The sequence below is a fragment of the Phalangium opilio genome, unplaced genomic scaffold (genome assembly GCF_054372755.1).
Source record: "Phalangium opilio isolate 3A_F unplaced genomic scaffold, DU_Popi_V2 ptg000038l_1, whole genome shotgun sequence".
NCBI lineage: Eukaryota > Metazoa > Arthropoda > Arachnida > Opiliones > Phalangiidae > Phalangium > Phalangium opilio.
This window is the reverse complement of record NW_028324161.1, coordinates 4,351,561-4,371,605: the sequence shown is the minus strand read 5'-3', so window position 1 is coordinate 4,371,605 and position 20,045 is coordinate 4,351,561. Positions and strand designations below refer to the sequence as shown.

The window sequence follows — 20,045 nt, the reverse complement described above, 5'->3', positions numbered from 1 at the left end:
TATTGGATCCCGAATTAGCCTTATTCCTGATCAGCGCCACTAGGCTAGTGGCGACTTTGAGAACTACTGTAATCGACGAGCCAACCAGATGTCGCCCAAAATCTGGTGACGTCATTGACGAGCACTCTCGGGAAACTGACCAAAAATTAGCCCGGTTTGAAGCTCGTTGAAGTTAATTTCAGCATTATTATTTGAATTAAATAATAAAATAGGACTAAATCGGGCTCCAAACTTCTTTATCGACGATATTCAACACTCACCTAAAGGTAAGAACTTATTTTATGGCGTTTTTGGAGCTTTTAATGTAGTGCCAATGCCTACGAGATAGATAGAAAGCCTGAGCACCCTGCTCATAAAATATATATTTTCTGATATTTTAATTCGCCCGCTTTGGCCAACAGAGGGGCTCTGGAGTGTCACTTTTTTTATATTTGAAATATTTTCGCGGCATAACGGACTCTCCATCGTCTGCTTCAGCGGGGCACGGACGAAAAATCACGAGATGAGTTGTGTTGGCTCGAAATTATAGGTAAGCTAAAGAAAATTACAAATTGTATAAATAATATCGAATATCTTTAAAATAACTATAATTTTAATCACGGTTTCATTAAACGCGTTATTAAGTGGTTTTGTAGTTGTTTGGCTTTGACAACTTTATTATAGCCAAGGCCTAGCAATTTAAATTATCAGAGGCTGATGCTAAAGGCAGTATATTTATTTCTTATTTCAGTGTAATTCTCTGCAAATTTCTTAGATCTGGAATATTATTAAAATATATTAGTTAAAAATGGTCAAATGCGTGCCAGCTTGCAATGAATGTAATCGAAAGAAGAAAAAGAGAGGACTAGACGAAAGTCACGAAAATGAAAATGTTAGTTTTCACTCTTTTCCGAGCGATAAAGAGTTGAGAAACAAATGGATTTGTTCTATATACGGGATTACAGTAGATGAGGATACAATAATTTATGAAAAACTAATAAATAATGATACCAGAATTTGCAGCAAACATTTTAAAAACACTGATTTCAGTGTATCCTGTCCAAAGAAAAGAAGGTTATTGCCATTTGCGGTTCCAGTAATTTTGAACGAAACTGAAAGCTCACCAGCCATGGTTGCGAAAAAACGTAATCGCTGTGACTCAACACCATTATCACCAATTGCAAATTGTCAATTAAATAAATTTTATGGTGCTAGGAGAAATCTAAGTGACGCTCTCATCACATGCTCCATCAATTGTACAACTGAAAATTTTGACGTATCCCTGGATGACAAAAATAAACACTATCGCCAGAAAGTTATTCTTAACTCTACTCCAGATGTTACAAATGAAATTCAAGTTACTAATCGAAACATTTTCACATCAAGTCTAATCTTGCCATACAATGTACCACCAATGCCAAATTTTGACATATCTCTGGATGAAGAAAATCATCACTCTCCCAAAGCTGTTCCTAATGAAGAGGATGTATTTGTTCTCAAATCAAATATGATTGATGTTCCTAACAAAGATGAGATTCGTGTTTGCAATCAAGATCTGATTGATGTTCCTAATGAAGATGAAATTCAAGTAGTGTAAAGCCGCACTTCGTACCTCCGTAGGTGTAGAATGTAGGTGTAGAATGTAGGTGTAGAGTGTAGGTGTAGAATTTCAAGGTCACCCTCTCGCCACGCCCCCTTGGGAAACTCGCGCGCGCCCCCTCGCGGGAAAACTCGCGGGCCCCCGCGCGCCCCCTGGCGGCTGCGCCCCCTCGCGGGAAAACTCGCGCGCCCCCTCGCGGGAAAACCCGCGCGCCCCCTCGCGGGAAAACCCGCGCGCCCCCTCGCGGGAAAACTCGCGCGCCCCCTCGCGGGAAAACCCTGCGCGGGAATCTGGCAGACCTGTCTACAACTGTATCTGTGACGTCATTGGCGGGAAAATCTACAACTGTATTTGTGACGTCATTGGCGGGAAAACACCGTGCGCCGCCTATTGGGAAACTCCTCCCTTCTACAACTGTATTTGTGACGTCATTGATAAGAGACGAGAATTTATTAAACGTACATGGCCAAGGGTTAATGATAGGCTGAAAGTTGCGCAATCCATTGTAATATTTAGTTTGACTCAAAATTTTAACCTTTTTTCAAGGAGTTTATTTTGATTATGGTATTGTTTTTAATGGTAATTAAAAGTCAGTCTCTTCTACAACTGTGACGTCATAGATAAGAGACGATAAAAACTTTAAACGTACATTGCCAAGGCTTAAATCTTCTACAATTGTAGCTGTGACGTCATTGATAAGAGACGAATGGAAGCTTTAAACGTACATTACCAAGGCTTAAATCTTCTACAATTGTAGCTGTGACGTCATTGATAAGAGACGAGAATGGATAGCTTTAATACATTGCCAAGGGTTAATGATAGGTCTCTGCTGGATGGTAATTAAAAGGGAACAAAGATTTGTCAGCCCAAACGGAATCAAATACCAGTACAGAAAATAAATGTTTTATTGCACCTTAGTGTATTTTATTGTGGTGGGTTACGGTACCAGTACAGAAAATAAATGTTTTATTGCACCTTAGTGTATTTTATTGTGGTGGGTTACGGTTAAGGTTTGAAGTGTTACTAGGATGATTATTAGAGTTAGGAGTTGTGGATGTAGAGGCCGCTTCAAGTGGTAAGGGCAACCCCTGACTTCTATGTTGTGATCTTATCCATTGACGTTGTTGCTCGTTCAAACGCAAAACGAAGGGTATTTCCTCAATTGGGTCCTGTTGCTCCTGTACACCTTCACGCAACATCGGCCTGACCCGCGCTATCTGTAAATTTCTCCATGACGGGTGTTTTTCGTACAATTTCTCATTTTCGGTTCTTATTATCTTATTACTTAATTTTTCTAAAATTTCCTAAAAAATATTTAATTATTAAATTCTTAGACCCAATTGGAAATCAAAATTTCTTTATTTCGGGCAATTTAGGAAACTATCGAAAATTGGTTTTAAAAGTTTTTCAGTTTCTTTAATCCGATGTTTAAACCTCATGTTATTATATAGTTCCATGTTATATCGATCTTCCAGCGGTATTACATGTACAGTTATTATATGTGAAAAACTAACCAACAATTTTTGGTTTTTTACACAAAGATGCTTTTCTCTCATCAGGTAAAGTTGTTGCGAATAGCTCCTTGTTGGTGTTTAGGTTATTGGGAGAACTAATATTATCTAAAAGAACTAATTAACCGACTGAAAAATTAACTAGTCTTAATATACTTTTGTTGGTTATTTTGTAAATGAATAAACTTTGAGACTTTATTTGCAAGAAATAGTTTATTTTAGCAAGGTTAAAATTAAATGAACTTCTCGCGTTGGAGGTAATTTCGAGAGTGATTTTTTGAGAGACTCACTAACAAGAGACGCGAGACCCTATACGTCACGTGTCCGTTTTTTATCTTAGAACAGCAGAGGTTTTCTAAGCTGTTATCTTATTTACCTATATTATTTTTTTACATTGATCTATTTTGTTAATTTTAGACTATACATTATTAATTATTATGATTATTTGATTTGTTATTTACACAAGATAAAATTACTAATTTTTTTCTTTTACACAAAGTTCTAAAATACTTTTCATGGGTCCGCTTTAAAACCAAATGGCAAAGTGTCCCAACCTTTAATTGCACGTTTGTTAAACGTAAATCCAAAGCTTTTTTCTAGTTTTCGACTTAAAAGATTGGCCGACGTTTTATTTCGAATGACGTTGAAAGGAACGTCCACTTTTAGACGTTTGGATTTATTTTTTATAGAGTCCACTATAGCTTCAAAGTTTATAATTTTCTCATTAACACGATTAAGGCAAATTCCTTTAACCTTCACGACAGATTGACCGTCCGTAGTTCTGTAACCGTAACTCTTGGGCCCATTTGAAACAAACTCTGCAATTGTAGCGTCCCCTAGTTCGTTAACCCAACATCCTAAATTGTTACCCGTGGGGGGTTTAAAATCGTTTTCCCCCGCCACAAATAAAACGCTGTCCGTATCTGTGTATAATGCTCTTTTACCCAATTTATGCAAGGTCTCGAATAAGGTTAATCTTCCGTAACACGAAACGAAACAAGCCACATACGGATTTCCTTTGAAATATGTTGGTGCAAAATCATCTTTGTTTTTGTACGATAATAAGCACATTTCTTCATTAATTGGTCTTAAATCTACCAATTCCTTTGTGTCATCAGATAAGATACGCACAAGTTCTGTGCACTCGTTAACAATTAGTGTTTTGGTTTTGTTTGTATTCATACCAAAACGACCCCAAAGACTGTTGAGACAAATCTTTGAAATAGCTCTCAGCGCGGGGTTATGAACTACTTCATCCATCTCGACACTAATACCTTCAGATTCATAAATCGATTCAATATATTTTTGTTTTTGCTCGTCAGTTTTAACTGAAGACGGATAGCCGGAATTAGCTTGTTTTATCTTCAAAAAATTGTTAACATAACCGCCAAATAGTCCATCGTTAACATGTTTTTCATACTGAAATGTCTCGTCGAAATGATGTACTTCGTATATTTTTATAATTTTATAACCCATTTCTACGGCTTTGTAAATTTCAGGCGAGGGCCAAATACCCGAAATAATTCGTTCCTTGTCAGAATGTTGACACGCTTCATTATTTGATTCAAGGGCACATGACTTACACAGGGGGAAAAACAATTTTCCATTAAACCTATATGGTAAAACTGGGATATATAGGTCAGTCGGGGGCAAGAGTTCACACGATATTATACCAAAATAGGCATTTTTTTCATAGTTAAAGTTACTATTTAAAATTTTGGGATGTCCTTTTGGGTAGATTCCGTATTTATTGACAGCGGGATAGAGTGACATGAGGTCGTAATAATAAATTTTTTCGTTTTTTGCTTCATCCGGTTTATGATATAATTTGAAGACTTCTGTCCTTCCACCGTATAAAGCCGACCTGGCTAATATTGGCGGAGGTACCTCTACAGTCTCGCAAAAGGTACTACAAGCGGCATTTGTCTTTAACAACTTTTCAAACTCGCATTCCCACATTATTATATACTTTGCATTGGGGTGTAACTTTTTTATAAATTCTATTCTATCCAGACCCTTTTCGTAACAGTTTTTATTTGTATCATTTACTAAACTGTTCCATTCACTACCTTTTAAACATTTCGGACAACCGTGATACGCGCAACCATTGAACTCTAGGATAATTTCAGGATCCTTTGAGTAACCGTCAACTAAATAAGGTCCAATTCTTTTTTCTCCTTCAGGAGATAGGGCTGTCTGTATTTCTACCTTCATTTCTTTACTAACCCAAGCCAACCACTTTATAGCTTTACTACTTTGGTTGTATGACCCGCGATAACCCGGACTAGGTACCACACCCAATGTATTTTTTTCTAAATATTTGTGTAAAAACACGTTAGTACAGGCCCCCGATATTGTAATAGCTCCGCAATTAAGAGGATCTAGACCCGATGCCTTTTTGTAAAGTTCTCTAAATTTTGTAATTCCTTTTTGTAAAACTACCACATCTTGTACAGCGTATTCCTCTAATTCGGTCATTATTTTGTACGTGGATTTTTTACCTTTTTCACTGTACCATAAATCAAAGGCCTGTCGGTCCTTTTCATTCATAAATTCAGGTTGAAATACGGCTTTTTCAGGTAACGGACCTTCATAGTTTAAAGTGTCCTCTTTTAAGAAAATATAAGGAAAAAACTGTTTTTTGTAACTACCCAATTGAAAGGTTTCTGTAAAAGCTCTCAGAGGAAGGGCCACGAAGGAATAACTACAAATAAACCTAAAATTTTGACTTTTAATAAAGAGAGCTAGAATTTTAGAGCCGTCGAATATGACGTCTGGTTTTACATGGTTATTAATTAACCAATTTAATATAAAATACGAATCAAAACCTTTAAAGTTGTGGGCCACTATAGTCAAATTTTCAAATTTAGGTTTACTTATTTTTATTCGTTTATTGTTCCTTGTATAAGATGTCTCATCTTCTGTTTGGGTCAGATATTTCATAAACTTATCAACACAATCAAAACCTCTAAAAATTTGATAATCGTATTCGGTATCATTAATTTGCATGGCCGAAACTAATAGAACTGGGGTATGTTTATAGTTCATATCAATAGTTTCACAGTCAAAATAACAAAATCTAGTTTCTTTAAAAGTATCATCAAGAGGTTGAACGTAACACATTTTGGGAGGGTGCTCAATTTTACATCTAGAACAAGTTGTAAGACATTTATGTTTGTCATCGCGAATTTCTTTGCAACATTTTAAGCACCGTTTAATTTTTAAACAAGTGCCATTTTCTATGTGAAATTGGAAACATTCAGGTCCTTTAAAGTATCTATTACAGTTTTGGCAGCGAGATATTTCAATCTGAGGGTCTTCGTGAAAGGTCTCAGAGTAACAACGCCAACATTTGGTTTTTTGATTAAAACATTTGTGTTTTTTTGCGTTCTTTGAATTAGTAAACGTTGTTAAACACGTATTGCAATACGACATGGCCCCAAACATACTGGCTAAACTTTTAATAACGTGCATGTGTTGATCTATTTGTAATAGAAAAATTTTTTCTCCGAAAACATTTCACCTTGATAAACCTTTTTGAAATTATCATTAGCACTGAAAATAACTATTTGATACTCGGGTTGCAATACTTTTTGAAACATTGCAATTTGGGCTAAACTAACGGGACCAATAGGCACATTAGCCTTGGCATGAAGCTTTAACGCTTCTTCTTTTTGCAAAGGTCTATGACCTATTTGTATACGTCTATAACGATTAAAATCAAAAGTCAAAGTACTAAGCTTTTGTTTCTTTAAATATGTTAAATCAGCAACCATCGTCCCGCAAACGATTGCTCTTGATACGCATAGTTCGTCATCGTTTATTATGGGTAAAAATGTCCTTCCTTTCTGAATATATTTGTCGAGAGCTATCATCGATCTATTTTTAACAGATCGACGACCTGATATTGGTACATTAACGTTTAAAAATATAGCATCGAGCCTGACATCACCCTCGAGAAAAAAATTTCTTCGGCTTTGACTTACTTGACTAATGGCAGTCATTAATCTTTCCGCCGTTAACTCATTTAGGGCCATAAAATTTAAATTTATAGCATTTTCCAGTAAGTCAGACCTAACACAAAATCTAACGCTATTGTAACCTGAAGAAGATTCTAAAATTGTCTCTATAATGGATTGAAAGATTTTTTTCAATTGTTCATATACTTCTGTCAATTTGAGCATATGAAGGTCTTTAAAAATAATTTTATATTCAGAGGCTAAACAGTTGAACTTTCGAGAGACAGTTTGGTTAACTTTTGATAATTCGTAAAACCTTTTAGGATTGAAATAGGAAAGATCCAAAGGCTCTTCTTCGGATGATGACATGTTTTCTATTTGATCTTAGGCGCGACTCGAAATAAAACTCTTGACGTAGACCTAGGAAACAAACTAAAATATCTAAAATAATATACACTACAAGTTCTAAAATAAAAAAAAGTATTAATTTTTCTAAAAATACGTTTTAAAAATACGTTTTAAAAATTCTTTATTGCGTACATTTTCAAATTTCTTATACAGTTACAGGTATTTTCTTTAAAACTTTGTCTATAAGACTGACAACCTCTGGTATTTCATCAAACTTTAAATTTAATTTTTTTTCGCGCATTTCCCCCCTATATTTTGTTAATAAATAGCCCGTATCTTTAAAATTTTCCAGTTCCAACATTCCCGGGAAACATAGGGTCTGTTTTATGCTACCGCATGGTTTGCTTAAATTTTTTTTAACTTCTTCTATCACGTCTATCGAAATACATATTCCATATATAAGGGGTTTTTTAAAAGCGTATCTTCTAATATCTACATATAATTTATTGTTTAATTTAACTAATTTTACACCGATATTGTCGCTCTCGTTAAATTTAATTTCGATAGTTTCCCACGTTTGATTTACCGTCTAAAGACAATAATGATACATTTGGACATGCAGTTTTTAAAAACGTGGAAAAAAAAATCTTACCATGTCTAAAGGCATCGTGAAAATTTAGTTTATGGTCGAGAGATATTGCCTCAAGTGATTGTACGCCGCGACTTGCTGGGTTATATACTAGATCTAAACCGGTCTACGTATCACGTTAAAATAAGTACATTTTGAACTAACATAGATGTAAAAAAATCTTGTTTCCGTTTTACAAAAACAGCTGCTAGTTATAACGGAGGAAAATATATTATAACCTTAACGTCATACGTATATTTCGAATTACCTTTGACGTCAACCTTGTTTTCGCTTTATTAAAACACCTGTTAATTATAACGAAGCAAAATATAACACGGTATAGGCGCTATATTATTCACCTTCAGGTATAACGAATCCTTGGGTCCTAGCTAGATTAAGTTATTTTATGGAACGAAGTCTATAACCAACAACTATAGTATTTTATAAAACGAATAAAATACACTAAAAACACAATAAACCATTTAAATTGCAATAAAATATACTAAAAGTACAATAAAACTATAATGAAACACTCTAAAACACAATAAAACACTCTAAAACTACAATAAAACACTCTAAAAGTACACTATACCATAATAAAATACATTAAGGTACAATAAAACTACAATAAAACACAGTAAAACACAATAAACCATTTAAATTGCAATAAAATATACTAAAAGTACAATAAAACTATAATGAAACACTCTAAAACACAATAAAACACTCTAAAACTACAATAAAACACTCTAAAAGTACACTATACCATAATAAAATACATTAAGGTACAATAAAACTACAATAAAACACAGTAAAACACAATAAACCATTTAAATTGCAATAAAATATACTAAAAGTACAATAAAACTATAATGAAACACTCTAAAACACAATAAAACACTCTAAAACTACAATAAAACACTCTAAAAGTACACTATACCATAATAAAATACATTAAGGTACAATAAAACTACAATAAAACACAGTAAAACACAATAAACCATTTAAATTGCAATAAAATATACTAAAAGTACAATAAAACTATAATGAAACACAATAAAACACTCTAAAACTACAATAAAACACTCTAAAAGTACACTATACCATAATAAAACTACAATAAAACACAGTAAAACACAATAGAATACACTAAAATTACAATAAAATACACTAAAAGTACAATAAAACTACAATAAAATACACTAAAAGTACAATAAAACTACAATAAAACACAGTAAAACACAATAGAATACACTAAAATTACAATAAAACACTCTAAAAGTACACTATACCATAATAAAATACATTAAGGTACAATAAAACTACAATAAAATACAGTAAAACACAATAAAACACTCTAAACCTACACTATACCACTATAAAACACACTAAAAGCACAATAAAACATTTAAATTGCTATAAAACTGCAATAAAACAGTCTAAAATTCACTTAAATTAAAACAAAACACACTAAACTACAGTAAAACATGGTTACACTAGACCGCCAAGAAGAAAAACATTGAATTTTTTGAAAGTTATTTATTTGCCTTAGTTTTCCCAGGTTTGTACGAACCATGAATTAAACCTCGTTCAGATAGACAGTTGTTTAAATGGTAAAAAGATAAGGTTTGAAAATAGGCTTATATTAAAGAAAGTCTGCGAAATACTTATTCGCGAAATAATTATTCGCGTCATTGGATCTCATGTGATAATGAACTTCATGAAACATTAAACTGTTAGTGTTATCACACAAACACTCGGCTAACCTACAAATCTGCATGGCCTTGAATATATAATGCGTAGCTATGTCGTTTTCATCACTATAATTTTTCCTTATGGTTTTGTTAGTTTTATATACCATAAACATACACATATGAAGAGCTAAGTTAAGAACTCTTAAGTATTGGTTTGGACAATGAAATTCGTATCCTCCATAATAAAATGTACGAAATTTACATCCCTCCTCATTGCGAGGATGGCAACTACCTAACTGACAAATATTTGAGGTTCCATACATTTTGTTCGGTGTCAGGTGTACGTTAAATTCGTGGATACTATCCCCAGTGATTTCTTTCAATTTGAATTGATGAACCTTGTTATTTATGATACATGGAAACTGTCTAACAAACATGTTAATTAATGACCCTGGGGGTAATTGCACTGTAGAAGTTAGTAATCTGTACATTGCCAAGTGTTTCAATCCAAAATTTATATTAGGACCATTAACGTATTGCCATATATAACCTTCACCATCGGCTATATTATAGACTTCATTCGGTGTGGGGTTTATTAGTAAATACCCCGTTTCGGGATCTGTAGTCCTTTCGGATTTTCCGTAATCTTTATCCCATCCGATAGCACCAAATTTTTCAATTCGTCTTAAGTTGTTTCGTCTAACGACGGCTTCTAAAGTAATGGGTGAATTCATTCTACAATCCTCACTACAGCAGATAGGCTAGGAAGGGGTGTCCGATGTGTTGTCAGTTTCGGAGAACGCTTTTGATTCGTCCCTGATGGTGTAAAAATTAACCAAATACTCTAACTGTTTGTTATAAGAGAGTAAAATATATTTCCAATTATCTTTGACGTCAACCTTGTCTTTGCTTTATAAAAACAACTGTTTGTTATAAGATATAAAAATATATTTCCAATTATCTTTGACGTCAACCTTGTTTTCGCTTTATAAAAGCAACTGTTATAAGAGATAAAAATACATATCCTTTACAAAAGTAACCTTGGTTCGCTTGTTAAGGACTCTCGCTAAGGGGATTCGAACTCGTGAACAACGAGTTTAAAGGCAGATACGTTAACGAGCGAACCAATGTTACTTGAGGGTGTATTCGGTTGATGACTATAGTACCGTGGATTTATTAATATAATATGATTCTTTCCCCCCCGTGACGAAAAGTATATCTACTGAATAACCAATGTAGTTTTTGCTAACGCAATAGTCGAAAAAATCGTTTAGTTCTAGTTCTTGATAATATGTCTACTGATAAAATGAAACCTTATCCGACTGGATGTTATCAATGCGGCGGAAGCCTTATTGAGTTTCCAGATCACGCCGGACAAACGTTTTATTGCGATGGAGATCTCGATTGTCCTTTAAGACATCACACTGTTTTTGTAACAAAAAATAATCACATACACCCGATAGAAGAAAAATTTCAACCTTTGAGTCCGGATAGAGTGTGTTTAGTATGCGGTACGTATTCGTCGGCGAAGGACGCTCGTAACGCCGAATGTTCCGAAGAAGGCACAACTTGTCGGTTTACGGCTAAATCCGTTATAAAAGCGAGAGGCACCACGACCGTACACTGTAAAATTTGTTTTTTTTGGCATTTAAAAAACACCAAATGCGATACGAAAAACCGTTGCTTCAAATGCGACAAACTTTACCTGATGAGAGAAAATCATCTTTGTGTAAAAAATTAAAAATAATAATAAAATGTTGCTTAGTTTTTCACATATAATAACTGTACATTCCCAATAGCAATCCAATATTATAACGATATTTTTCGTTTGAATCAACTAACCATTCCACGAACATCTGTCACGACAAAACGGAAACAGTAGGTGTACCATTTTTGAAACGCTTTTCACCCAATACCAGTTCAATATAAACCAACTAGTTTTTTCTACCTTTGGCTGCATAGTGATAATTTATCTTTGCGTATGAATTTACGATTGTAGGTTTGTTGTTTGTACATTTTTTTATTTAAATGAGAAAGTATACAGATCATATACAAATAACATTGAGATTACTTGAATATCAAGTATTGATTAACTTAGTTTTGAAGCTGTTGTTTGTACATTTTATATTTAAATCAACATTTATACAGATGAGATTACTTGAATATCAAGTATAGATTAACTTAGTTTTGAAGGTGTCTATTTTCTCAGGCATACTCCAGGAACATTTCGTGGAGGTTATAGTTGGGCATCATATCAACGTCTAAGACTTATACAAATTCTGTGGGGGGAATTTCTTCTCGCCATCTTACGTAATAAGTTGTTGGGGTACGGCCCTTTATGGCTATAGTTTTCACCCGCAACTCTGACTGACTGTAGTTTATCTATCAAAGATTTACAAGGGTCTCTGCGACTTTCTTCAGCCGTTAATGGATCTAAGCGGTTAGGTTTAGACACGTTAGGACGAGTCCTGGAATTTGGTGTTGACCTGTAAACGGGGTAGCCTCGGCCTCCACCTTGGCTTTAGTACCATTCTAATAGAAAATTAGACGTGAATTGCTTTGTCTTCAATCTCGTTGTTAATTGCTTTAAACTTGAAGACTCTATTTTCAATCACTTGGCACAGCTAAATAGTTTGTTCTTTATGTTAAAATCAATTAAAAATAATTTACTTTCTACACCCTGAATATCTAAATAGTGGAATGTGTGCTCTATCCATTTTTAAATAAACAAACTATGAATTCAATTTCAATAGGGAATAACAAAGTAGGTTCTAGTACCTTGATTGGAACGTTGGTAATAAATATAAACATACGACAGGAGGAAAATGCCTGAAAAACTAGTTATTTCAAAAGGTATGACAATCTAACAGCTCAAATTAAAGTCGAGTCCTTTCAGATTTCGATGCCGATTTAGCTGGAAAAAACAAATCCCTTAAACATTTATATGTTGGAAGAAATTTTGCTACTATTAAACCATTGCAAGTACGACATCTTTACCAAAATAGTCTGGTTTAGTATAGGTAATTGCTTTCAAACCACTACTAACCTATCGGTGATTTATTTTGAATCAGTGATAACTTCGTTATAACTTGGAGGTAGGTTAGGTTTAGACACGTTAGGACGAGTCCTGGCATTTGGTGTTGACCTGTAAACGGGGTAGCCTCGGCCTCCACCTTGGCTTTAGTACCATTCTAATAGAAAATTAGACGTGAATTGCTTTGAATATGCCAGATTTAAAAGGAGAGTATTTTCACACGCTTACTTTTCTGTGATTGTATTTTGAAACTAAGTACTGGTATTTGATTCCGTTTGGGCTGACAAATCTTTGTTCCTTTTGTAAGTATAACTCTACATTCAGAGACTAATTACGCTTTCTACTATTGCGTCTAAGATGAATTTCTTATATATTAATTACGCTTTTACGTGTACCTTTTAATTACCATCCAGCAGAGACCTATCATTAACCCTTGGCAATGTATTAAAGCTATCCATTCTCGTCTCTTATCAATGACGTCACAGCTACAATTGTAGAAGATTTAAGCCTTGGTAATGTACGTTTAAAGCTTCCATTCGTCTCTTATCAATGACGTCACAACTACAATTGTAGAAGATTTAAGCCTTGGCAATGTACGTTTAAAGTTTTTATCGTCTCTTATCAATGACGTCACAGTTGTAGAAGAGACTGACTTTTAATTACCATTAAAAACAATACCATAATCAAAATAAACTCCTTGAAATTTTGAGTCAAACTAAATATTACAATGGATTGCGCAACTTTCAGCCTATCATTAACCCTTGGCCATGTACGTTTAATAAATTCTCGTCTCTTATCAATGACGTCACAAATACAGTTGTAGAAGGGAGGAGTTTCCCAATAGGCGGCGCACGGTGTTTTCCCGCCAATGACGTCACAAATACAGTTGTAGATTTTCCCGCCAATGACGTCACAGATACAGTTGTAGACAGGACTGCCAGATTCCCGCGCAGGGTTTTCCCGCGAGGGGGCGCGCGAGTTTTCCCGCGAGGGGGCGCAGCCGCCAGGGGGCGCGCGGGGGCCCGCGAGTTTTCCCGCGAGGGGGCGCGCGCGAGTTTTCCAGGGGGCGTGGCGAGAGGGTGACCTTGAAATTCTACACCTACACTCTACACCTACATTCTACACCTACATTCTACACCTACGGAGGTACGAAGTGCGGCTTTACACTACTAATTCATGTTTTCAAGCAACATCTGATTAATGTTCCTATTGAAGATAAAAGAAATGTTCCTATTATAGATATTACTACCACTCTTAAAGATGCATCAACACAAGCAAGTCCTTGTGTCAGGTCTAGGCGCCCAAAGACACTTATTCAGAAGGTTGGGAGAGCTAACTACAAACTCAAGAATAAAATAAGAGTCTTGGAGAAGAGGCTGGAAGATCTCAACGATATAGTGAAAAAATACCAGAAAGGAGAGATGGGAAAAGATTATAGGCAATTTAAAAAAATCAACGAAGCATCTATTTGCAAAGATAACATTCGAGCCAATTTTTTAATGGAACAAATTCGCGCATATGGCAAAAAGAGTCCACCTTACGAAGAGTCGACGCTTCGAATTTGTTGTCTTATATTTAAAAAGTCACCAGCAGCGTACTGTTTCATGAGAGAGCTTGACATTTTGCATCTGCCACACCGTATCACATTAAAGAAGTTCATTGGCCATTCCACTGGTGAGGAAGGTGTGACATCGTTGGTGAAAGAGAGACTCTTAAGGGAATCAGCCAAGTTAAAGAATGAACATGAACGGCTAGGTTCCTTGATACCAGACGAAATGGCTATTAAATCAAAACTAGTCTATGACAAAACTCTTGATCGGTTTTATGGCGATACCACACTGTCTGTTGATGAGGGCATTGGATCAAAATTAGCTACTCATTTACTTTGCTTTGTATTTCAAGGACTAACAACGAACTTCAGGTTGCCCGTTGGTTATTTTTTCACTGCCAATTTGGATTCAGACGACCTGCATAAAATATTACTTCAAGTAATGAAAGCCGTTGAGGAATGTGGCTTCACAGTTTTAAGAGTGGTTGCGGACAATGCCAAAACAAACGTAAAGGTTTTCAGGAAATTAGGAAATGGAGAACTTTGTCACGTCATTCCACACCCATTGAACGCTAATAGAAAATTATTCTTAGCATTTGATCAAAGTCATGAAGCTAAAAACCTTCGAAGCCAGTTTTTATCGAGAGAATTTGTTTTTATGGGAATGGTAATTAGTTCTGTGCATGTTAAAAAACTTTATGCAATGCAAAAAGGATGTCTGATTAAACCAGTAAGAAATTTGACGAGGAAAGTAGTTTACCCTACAAACCTGGAAAAAATGAATGTGTCACGCGCAATCGCTATTTTCTCATTGCCAGTCACCGCTGCCCTAACTTCGTTATTGCGATTAAATATGGTTGACAGTGGTGATAGAGAAAACTTGGAATGCACAATTTATTTCTTAGAAATGGTTAGGAAGTGGTGGGAAATTCACGACATCTGTAACACAACCCACGGAATTTACTCCAGAAATGCAAACAAAGTTCCATTTTTTGACATGAACGATGAAAGGTTAAGTTGGCTGCTTGAAGATTTTCTTCCATTTCTTGAAACAATCCAGACCAATTCAACATTAAGAAATGAGAGACTTACGGATGAGACATTTGAAGCAGTGAAACTTACAACCAAATCAACGGTCGCTTTGATAAAATATTTGCTGCGAGAAGGATTTCATTTCGTATTAACAAGGAAGCTCTCGAGTGATGCGGTTGAGCAATCTTTTGCCCATATACGGGGTACTTGCGGTTTTAATGACCAAATGGACATGCGGTCTTGCATTTTAAGTATTGAACATACGTTGAAAATTGGAATTCTAAAAGCCTCGGCTGATTCGAATTGTAACAGAGACTCAGAATCTTCAAAACCATTTACCATGAATTTAACTAAGCTAAACCATACCACCGAATCAAATTCAAGCTCTATGAATTGCTTTGACCCGAAGATGATAAAGCTTACACCTTATCTGCAATCAATATTATTCAGAATGGAAACACTGAAGAAAAATGGTAAAAATATATATACGGGATTTGTGAAATATCTGTCAGAAATTAAAGGGGTGTACTTCTGTTTCATAATTAAATTTAAGGGGTCATCCGTAAACACTCCAATCTTAACTTGAAAATGGTGGCTCGGACGCCAAAACGTCACAGAACATTTTCGACTAGCAATTGGACAAAGAACACCCCCTTTAATTTCTGACAGATCTTTGAGAAACGCCCTTTATATGTTTAGGAATATTGTCTCATTAATTTGTAAATTGCAGACCACACTTCAATATCTGTTAAAAATATAAGCGTTGCCCATGTTGGAGGTTATGTTCTCAAAGTTGCCGAGGAAAACACACAATGCTTTGATTGCCTAGAGCGAATTAGTGGTACAATGACCAATTCACCAATTAACACATTAATAAACGCCAATGATCGTGGAGGATTAAAGTATCCGAATCGATATCTTGTGAATTTGTTAAGTTTAGTTTTAGATTTCATAAGCGCATCCTTACACCTGTTTCCAAGGAACAAAACATTAGATGCTTACAAGAGCATTATTTTCCCTCACTTCAAAATCGCATTGTCATGCAAATGTGGTGATAGTGCATTAGCAGAAATTATGCTGGAAAAATTTATTCGTCCTTTACTAACAAACCATGCAAATAATACAACAGATGAAAATGATCATAGGAAAAAGCTCCACAGTAAACCTTTATCAAGGAAAGTCCTCAAACTTTAGACATACGTGATTTCTTTATGTTAGACTTTAATTATATTTGGTTTGTATACCTAAAACTATGTGATTTATTTACCTCAGACAATGTGATTTATTTAACTCAAACAATGTGATTCGTTTCCTCAAACTGAGTAATTTGGGTGAAATTTTTCGTTCTTTCTAAGTCAATTTGCAATACATTTGAGTAATTAGTGATATTTTTGGTCAGTATATTAAGTATTTGTTAGTTTTAATTCACTCAAAATTAGTAATTTGGTAAAAATATGCTTTTAAAAGCAATAGTCCAAAGTTTCGTTAATTTAGTTCATACACCTTAAGGATTAAAAATTTTTTAATATTGTTGTGATTATGAGAACTTCATAATTAAACAAAAAAAATTAAAACATGTTTTAATTAAACTTCTTGAATTAATAAAAATGTTTTTAATTAAAATTTGTAAACTGGTAAAAATGTCTTTTTTTACCTAACTTCTAATAATATACTACAATTTGTCACGAGTTTCGGTAAGTATCTTTATCCAACTTAAGAATTTATTTAAAAATTAAAAATTGTTATGAAAAACATTTTTGTGTAATAATTTCGAAAGATTTTTTCGTTCTAACATTTTTGGCGGGAAACGAAATATTTAAAAATAAAAGTGTCACATAGAAGCGCCACCTGAGGCCAGAAACGCGCAAAAACAAGCAGGCCAGATCCCCTATCTTTCCCCAGCTCAAAGGGGACCGTGCTCAGGCTTTCTATCTATCTCGTAGGCATTGGTAGTGCAACTCGCTAAGCCTTGGCTCTTGTTTTCAGATTTTATAATTTTAACTAAGTTGGGACCATACCATAGTACCAGACCAAAAACTTCATTACTCTTCCTGGTTTTATAATAATCGTATTAAACAATAATAATTAGGTTTTATGGTTAATAACGTTAATTAAATTATTACTATTATAAATGGAAAATAATGTCAGTGTACCCACTGTTGCTTTTGTTGTTAGAAGTTAACTTTCTTAACTTAATAAAGAAAAACGATTTATAACACTTGACCTTTCGAAATATATTATTTAAAAGAGTTAAGTTTGGTAGATGGAGTTATTTTAAAGCTCTGGAACTGGAACCAGGTTTTGGCTCAAACATTTCCTTGGCAAAATAAGGCAGAAGACATATATAATATTTGGTTGATAGTTTCGGAAACATCACTGTATTGATGAAGTCATTGTTTTTCATTACAAGTAAAATTTCCATGTCATCTGGTGGTACATAAACGGCAAGGAAGCACACTGGAAGATTACACACCAATAGTTGGCCTTGAATTTGGTGATAGACATCGGATTTTTTGTGCAGTTCCAGTTCATTATTATTTTTATCAACATAAAGATAAAAATCTCCCGAAGCTGCCTTTTCTCTTATGCTTTGTTTGTTTTTAAATATGGCATATGGACATTTGATCTCTACTATGTAAAGTTCATCTTCTATCATTACTAAACGATCAGGGCTGGCACCAAGGAAGCAGAACCTGGGATTTATAATTAACCCAACTGATGTGTGTTGCTGCGTTGTGATTTTTTTCTGAAACAAAGCAAAAGCTGCCGATTCATGCTTCAGTCCATGATCCATTGATTTTGCAGTTACGAATGATCTTTTTTGAATGAATGTTTTTACTGGGTCTGTGCTATCTCTCATTTTTGTAAATGTACCAAACGTTGAGGCTGTTAATCTGTGGCTTCTTTGTTTGTGCCAATAACTGGACTTACTCTGCAAACGGGTTTTGATTTCAATATGTTTTGAACCTGCCAAATCCACCTCCACACTTTTTAAAACATTCATTTCATTTGTTGTTAGATTTAAAAAACTATCGTTTCGTTCCCTTTCTTTAGTTTCTGCAACCTTTTCCCAGAGCTTGTCAATTAAATCGGTGTTTTGTTTTATGCGCAGTGAAACTGGTGTGCAATTGTTAGATTTTATGGTACCAATCACGGGAAGATCCAAGTTCATTTTTTCAAATAGTTTGACAAAATTGGACAATTTTTCTTTGGTGATTATCTGCGAACCAGCAGGCACCACGCTGAACGTTCTAACAGACGTACCCAAGAGTGATTTTGTAGGTTTGGCTGGGTCATGTTTAACGAATTCTAAGTCGCTAAATAAAAGGGGCTCATCTGTTTGCGGTTTCTTTACATGCCACATTTGTAGCCTGGTGGTGCAAGAACCTCGTAGGGGTAACTTTTCCTCACCAGCCCTAACACAGTTCCATAATTGGTACAATAATGCGACTGAATGTTTACAGTCTCCGTTCGTTCCCGCTGGGCAGGTACACGTTATCCATTTTAGCTTATTTGGCTCATTAGCAACATTGAAACAAGCAAATATTTGGTATGATGTTGGTCTCCTATCTGCCTCACAAATAGCTCTAACAAAAACCAGGTTCCCTAAATGAAATATGTTGATTATTTGATAGACAATAATTTCGCAACCAAAAATTTCAGTTTGGTTTTTACCTTGAATATTAGATTCGATACCCAAAATCTTTTCCTCTCTATAAAGCATAAAACCTTGGTTTCGTTCACGCTTTGTCATCGCATGGTTTTCAGCTATATTATCCGGCAAATCTGACAGTCCAACATCATTGCCCCAACCTTCTTTCGGAGTTACGCGTCCTTGAAGTCTAAGTAGGCCTTCACAGCAAATTTTATTTATTATTAAATACTTCTGGGTGTACAATTTCAACGTGGTTACAATCTTACCTTCTTTAGACATATTTGGATTGAGCGTCATTACTTCAATACAAGCTTGACAAAGCCATTCATCCTCTAGGAAGCTTAGCGCGTCTTCTTCTAAATCGACACACTTTGGATGGTACCATTCCATACAAGAACCGCATTGTATCATACTGTCTGTTGTTCCTTTTGGCTGTTTACATAAGCAAAAGAGCCTTCTTGATGATTCTTCAGAAAAACTCGTTGACGGACCAGGTTTTTTTTTGGGTCTCACTGATTCCTCCGTTTTTCTTTTCGACATTTTTCACTTGAAAACCACTTTTCAGAGTTGTCAAAATATTAGTAACTGGACTCTTTCATCAAGAACGTCAGAGAAAACGAACGAGTCTGATTTCTATGAAGTTTTAAACTTTGTTTTTAGTTTCGAAATACCGCGCCCTCTATTACACGAGTTAGGCATATATTTTTCAAAATTTTACGGCGGCGCTTTCAGTACGGAGTCTCTACTAGGGACTAAGGTAGCTAAAAATATATTGCCTCATACAAATGATGCTACTTCAAGAGACACCCAGTGGAGAACGTAGGGGGTCGAAAGCCCCCTCCTTACCGCGAAATACCTTCCACACATGGATAACTTGGGAGCCCTGGACCTACCTCGCCAGGTGCACTCCTGGCTGGCCCAGCTCGCATGCTGACGCCTCGCAACGCGGGCTTTGTTACATCGCTTTAACCAGTTTCCTTTGCCCCAGTGTCCCCTCTGTCTGGACTTGGACACTTTCTGCCCAGTCAGGGCGGCCCCACGCTCTGACTTCCTGGG

The 20,045-nt window shown here is 35.3% G+C and overlaps 3 protein-coding genes and 1 long non-coding RNA gene across 8 annotated transcripts; 2 read left to right on the top strand and 2 right to left on the bottom strand.

The window, feature by feature from the left end:
- Positions 1-311: 311 nt before the first annotated feature.
- Positions 312-15,807, top strand: LOC149682728 (THAP domain-containing protein 6-like). 3 transcript variants are annotated; one of them, XR_016365473.1, is made up of 3 exons: positions 312-1,124; positions 1,195-1,255; positions 1,317-1,399. XR_016365473.1 is itself a non-coding variant. In XM_089834333.1 (3 exons), the coding sequence occupies exons 1-2, from the start codon at positions 788-790 to the stop codon at positions 1,368-1,370; spliced, it is 522 nt and encodes a 173-aa protein (XP_089690459.1). In that variant the 5' UTR covers positions 312-787; the 3' UTR covers positions 1,371-1,399; positions 15,703-15,807. The 3 variants fall into 3 exon arrangements, 2 of the variants coding, with proteins under 2 accessions (XP_089690459.1, XP_089690460.1); XM_089834333.1 differs by adding an exon at positions 15,703-15,807 and having other exon boundaries at positions 312-1,255; XM_089834334.1 differs by having other exon boundaries at positions 1,195-1,399.
- Positions 10,687-12,739, top strand: LOC149682730 (uncharacterized). The gene is made up of 3 exons (XM_089834335.1): positions 10,687-11,448; positions 11,519-11,597; positions 12,616-12,739. Exons 1-2 carry the CDS (start codon positions 11,011-11,013, stop codon positions 11,549-11,551), a joined length of 471 nt encoding a protein of 156 aa, XP_089690461.1. The 5' UTR covers positions 10,687-11,010; the 3' UTR covers positions 11,552-11,597; positions 12,616-12,739.
- Positions 11,720-13,169, bottom strand: LOC149682729 (uncharacterized). The gene is made up of 2 exons (XR_016365474.1): positions 12,982-13,169; positions 11,720-12,910 (listed from the first exon to the last, which is right to left on the bottom strand). It is a non-coding gene; the product is annotated as an uncharacterized LOC149682729 (long non-coding RNA).
- LOC149682727 (uncharacterized) lies at positions 15,194-19,667 on the bottom strand. Of its 3 annotated transcripts, none has more exons than XR_016365471.1 (4): positions 19,256-19,667; positions 19,010-19,186; positions 15,425-18,940; positions 15,194-15,347 (listed from the first exon to the last, which is right to left on the bottom strand). XR_016365471.1 is itself a non-coding variant. In XM_089834332.1 (3 exons), exons 1-3 carry the CDS (start codon positions 19,527-19,529, stop codon positions 17,604-17,606), a joined length of 1,788 nt encoding a protein of 595 aa, XP_089690458.1. In that variant the 5' UTR covers positions 19,530-19,667; the 3' UTR covers positions 15,194-17,603. The 3 variants fall into 3 exon arrangements, 1 of the variants encoding a protein (XP_089690458.1); XR_016365472.1 differs by having other exon boundaries at positions 15,194-15,627; positions 15,701-18,940; XM_089834332.1 differs by having other exon boundaries at positions 15,194-18,940.
- Between the last annotated feature and the right edge of the window lie 378 nt (positions 19,668-20,045).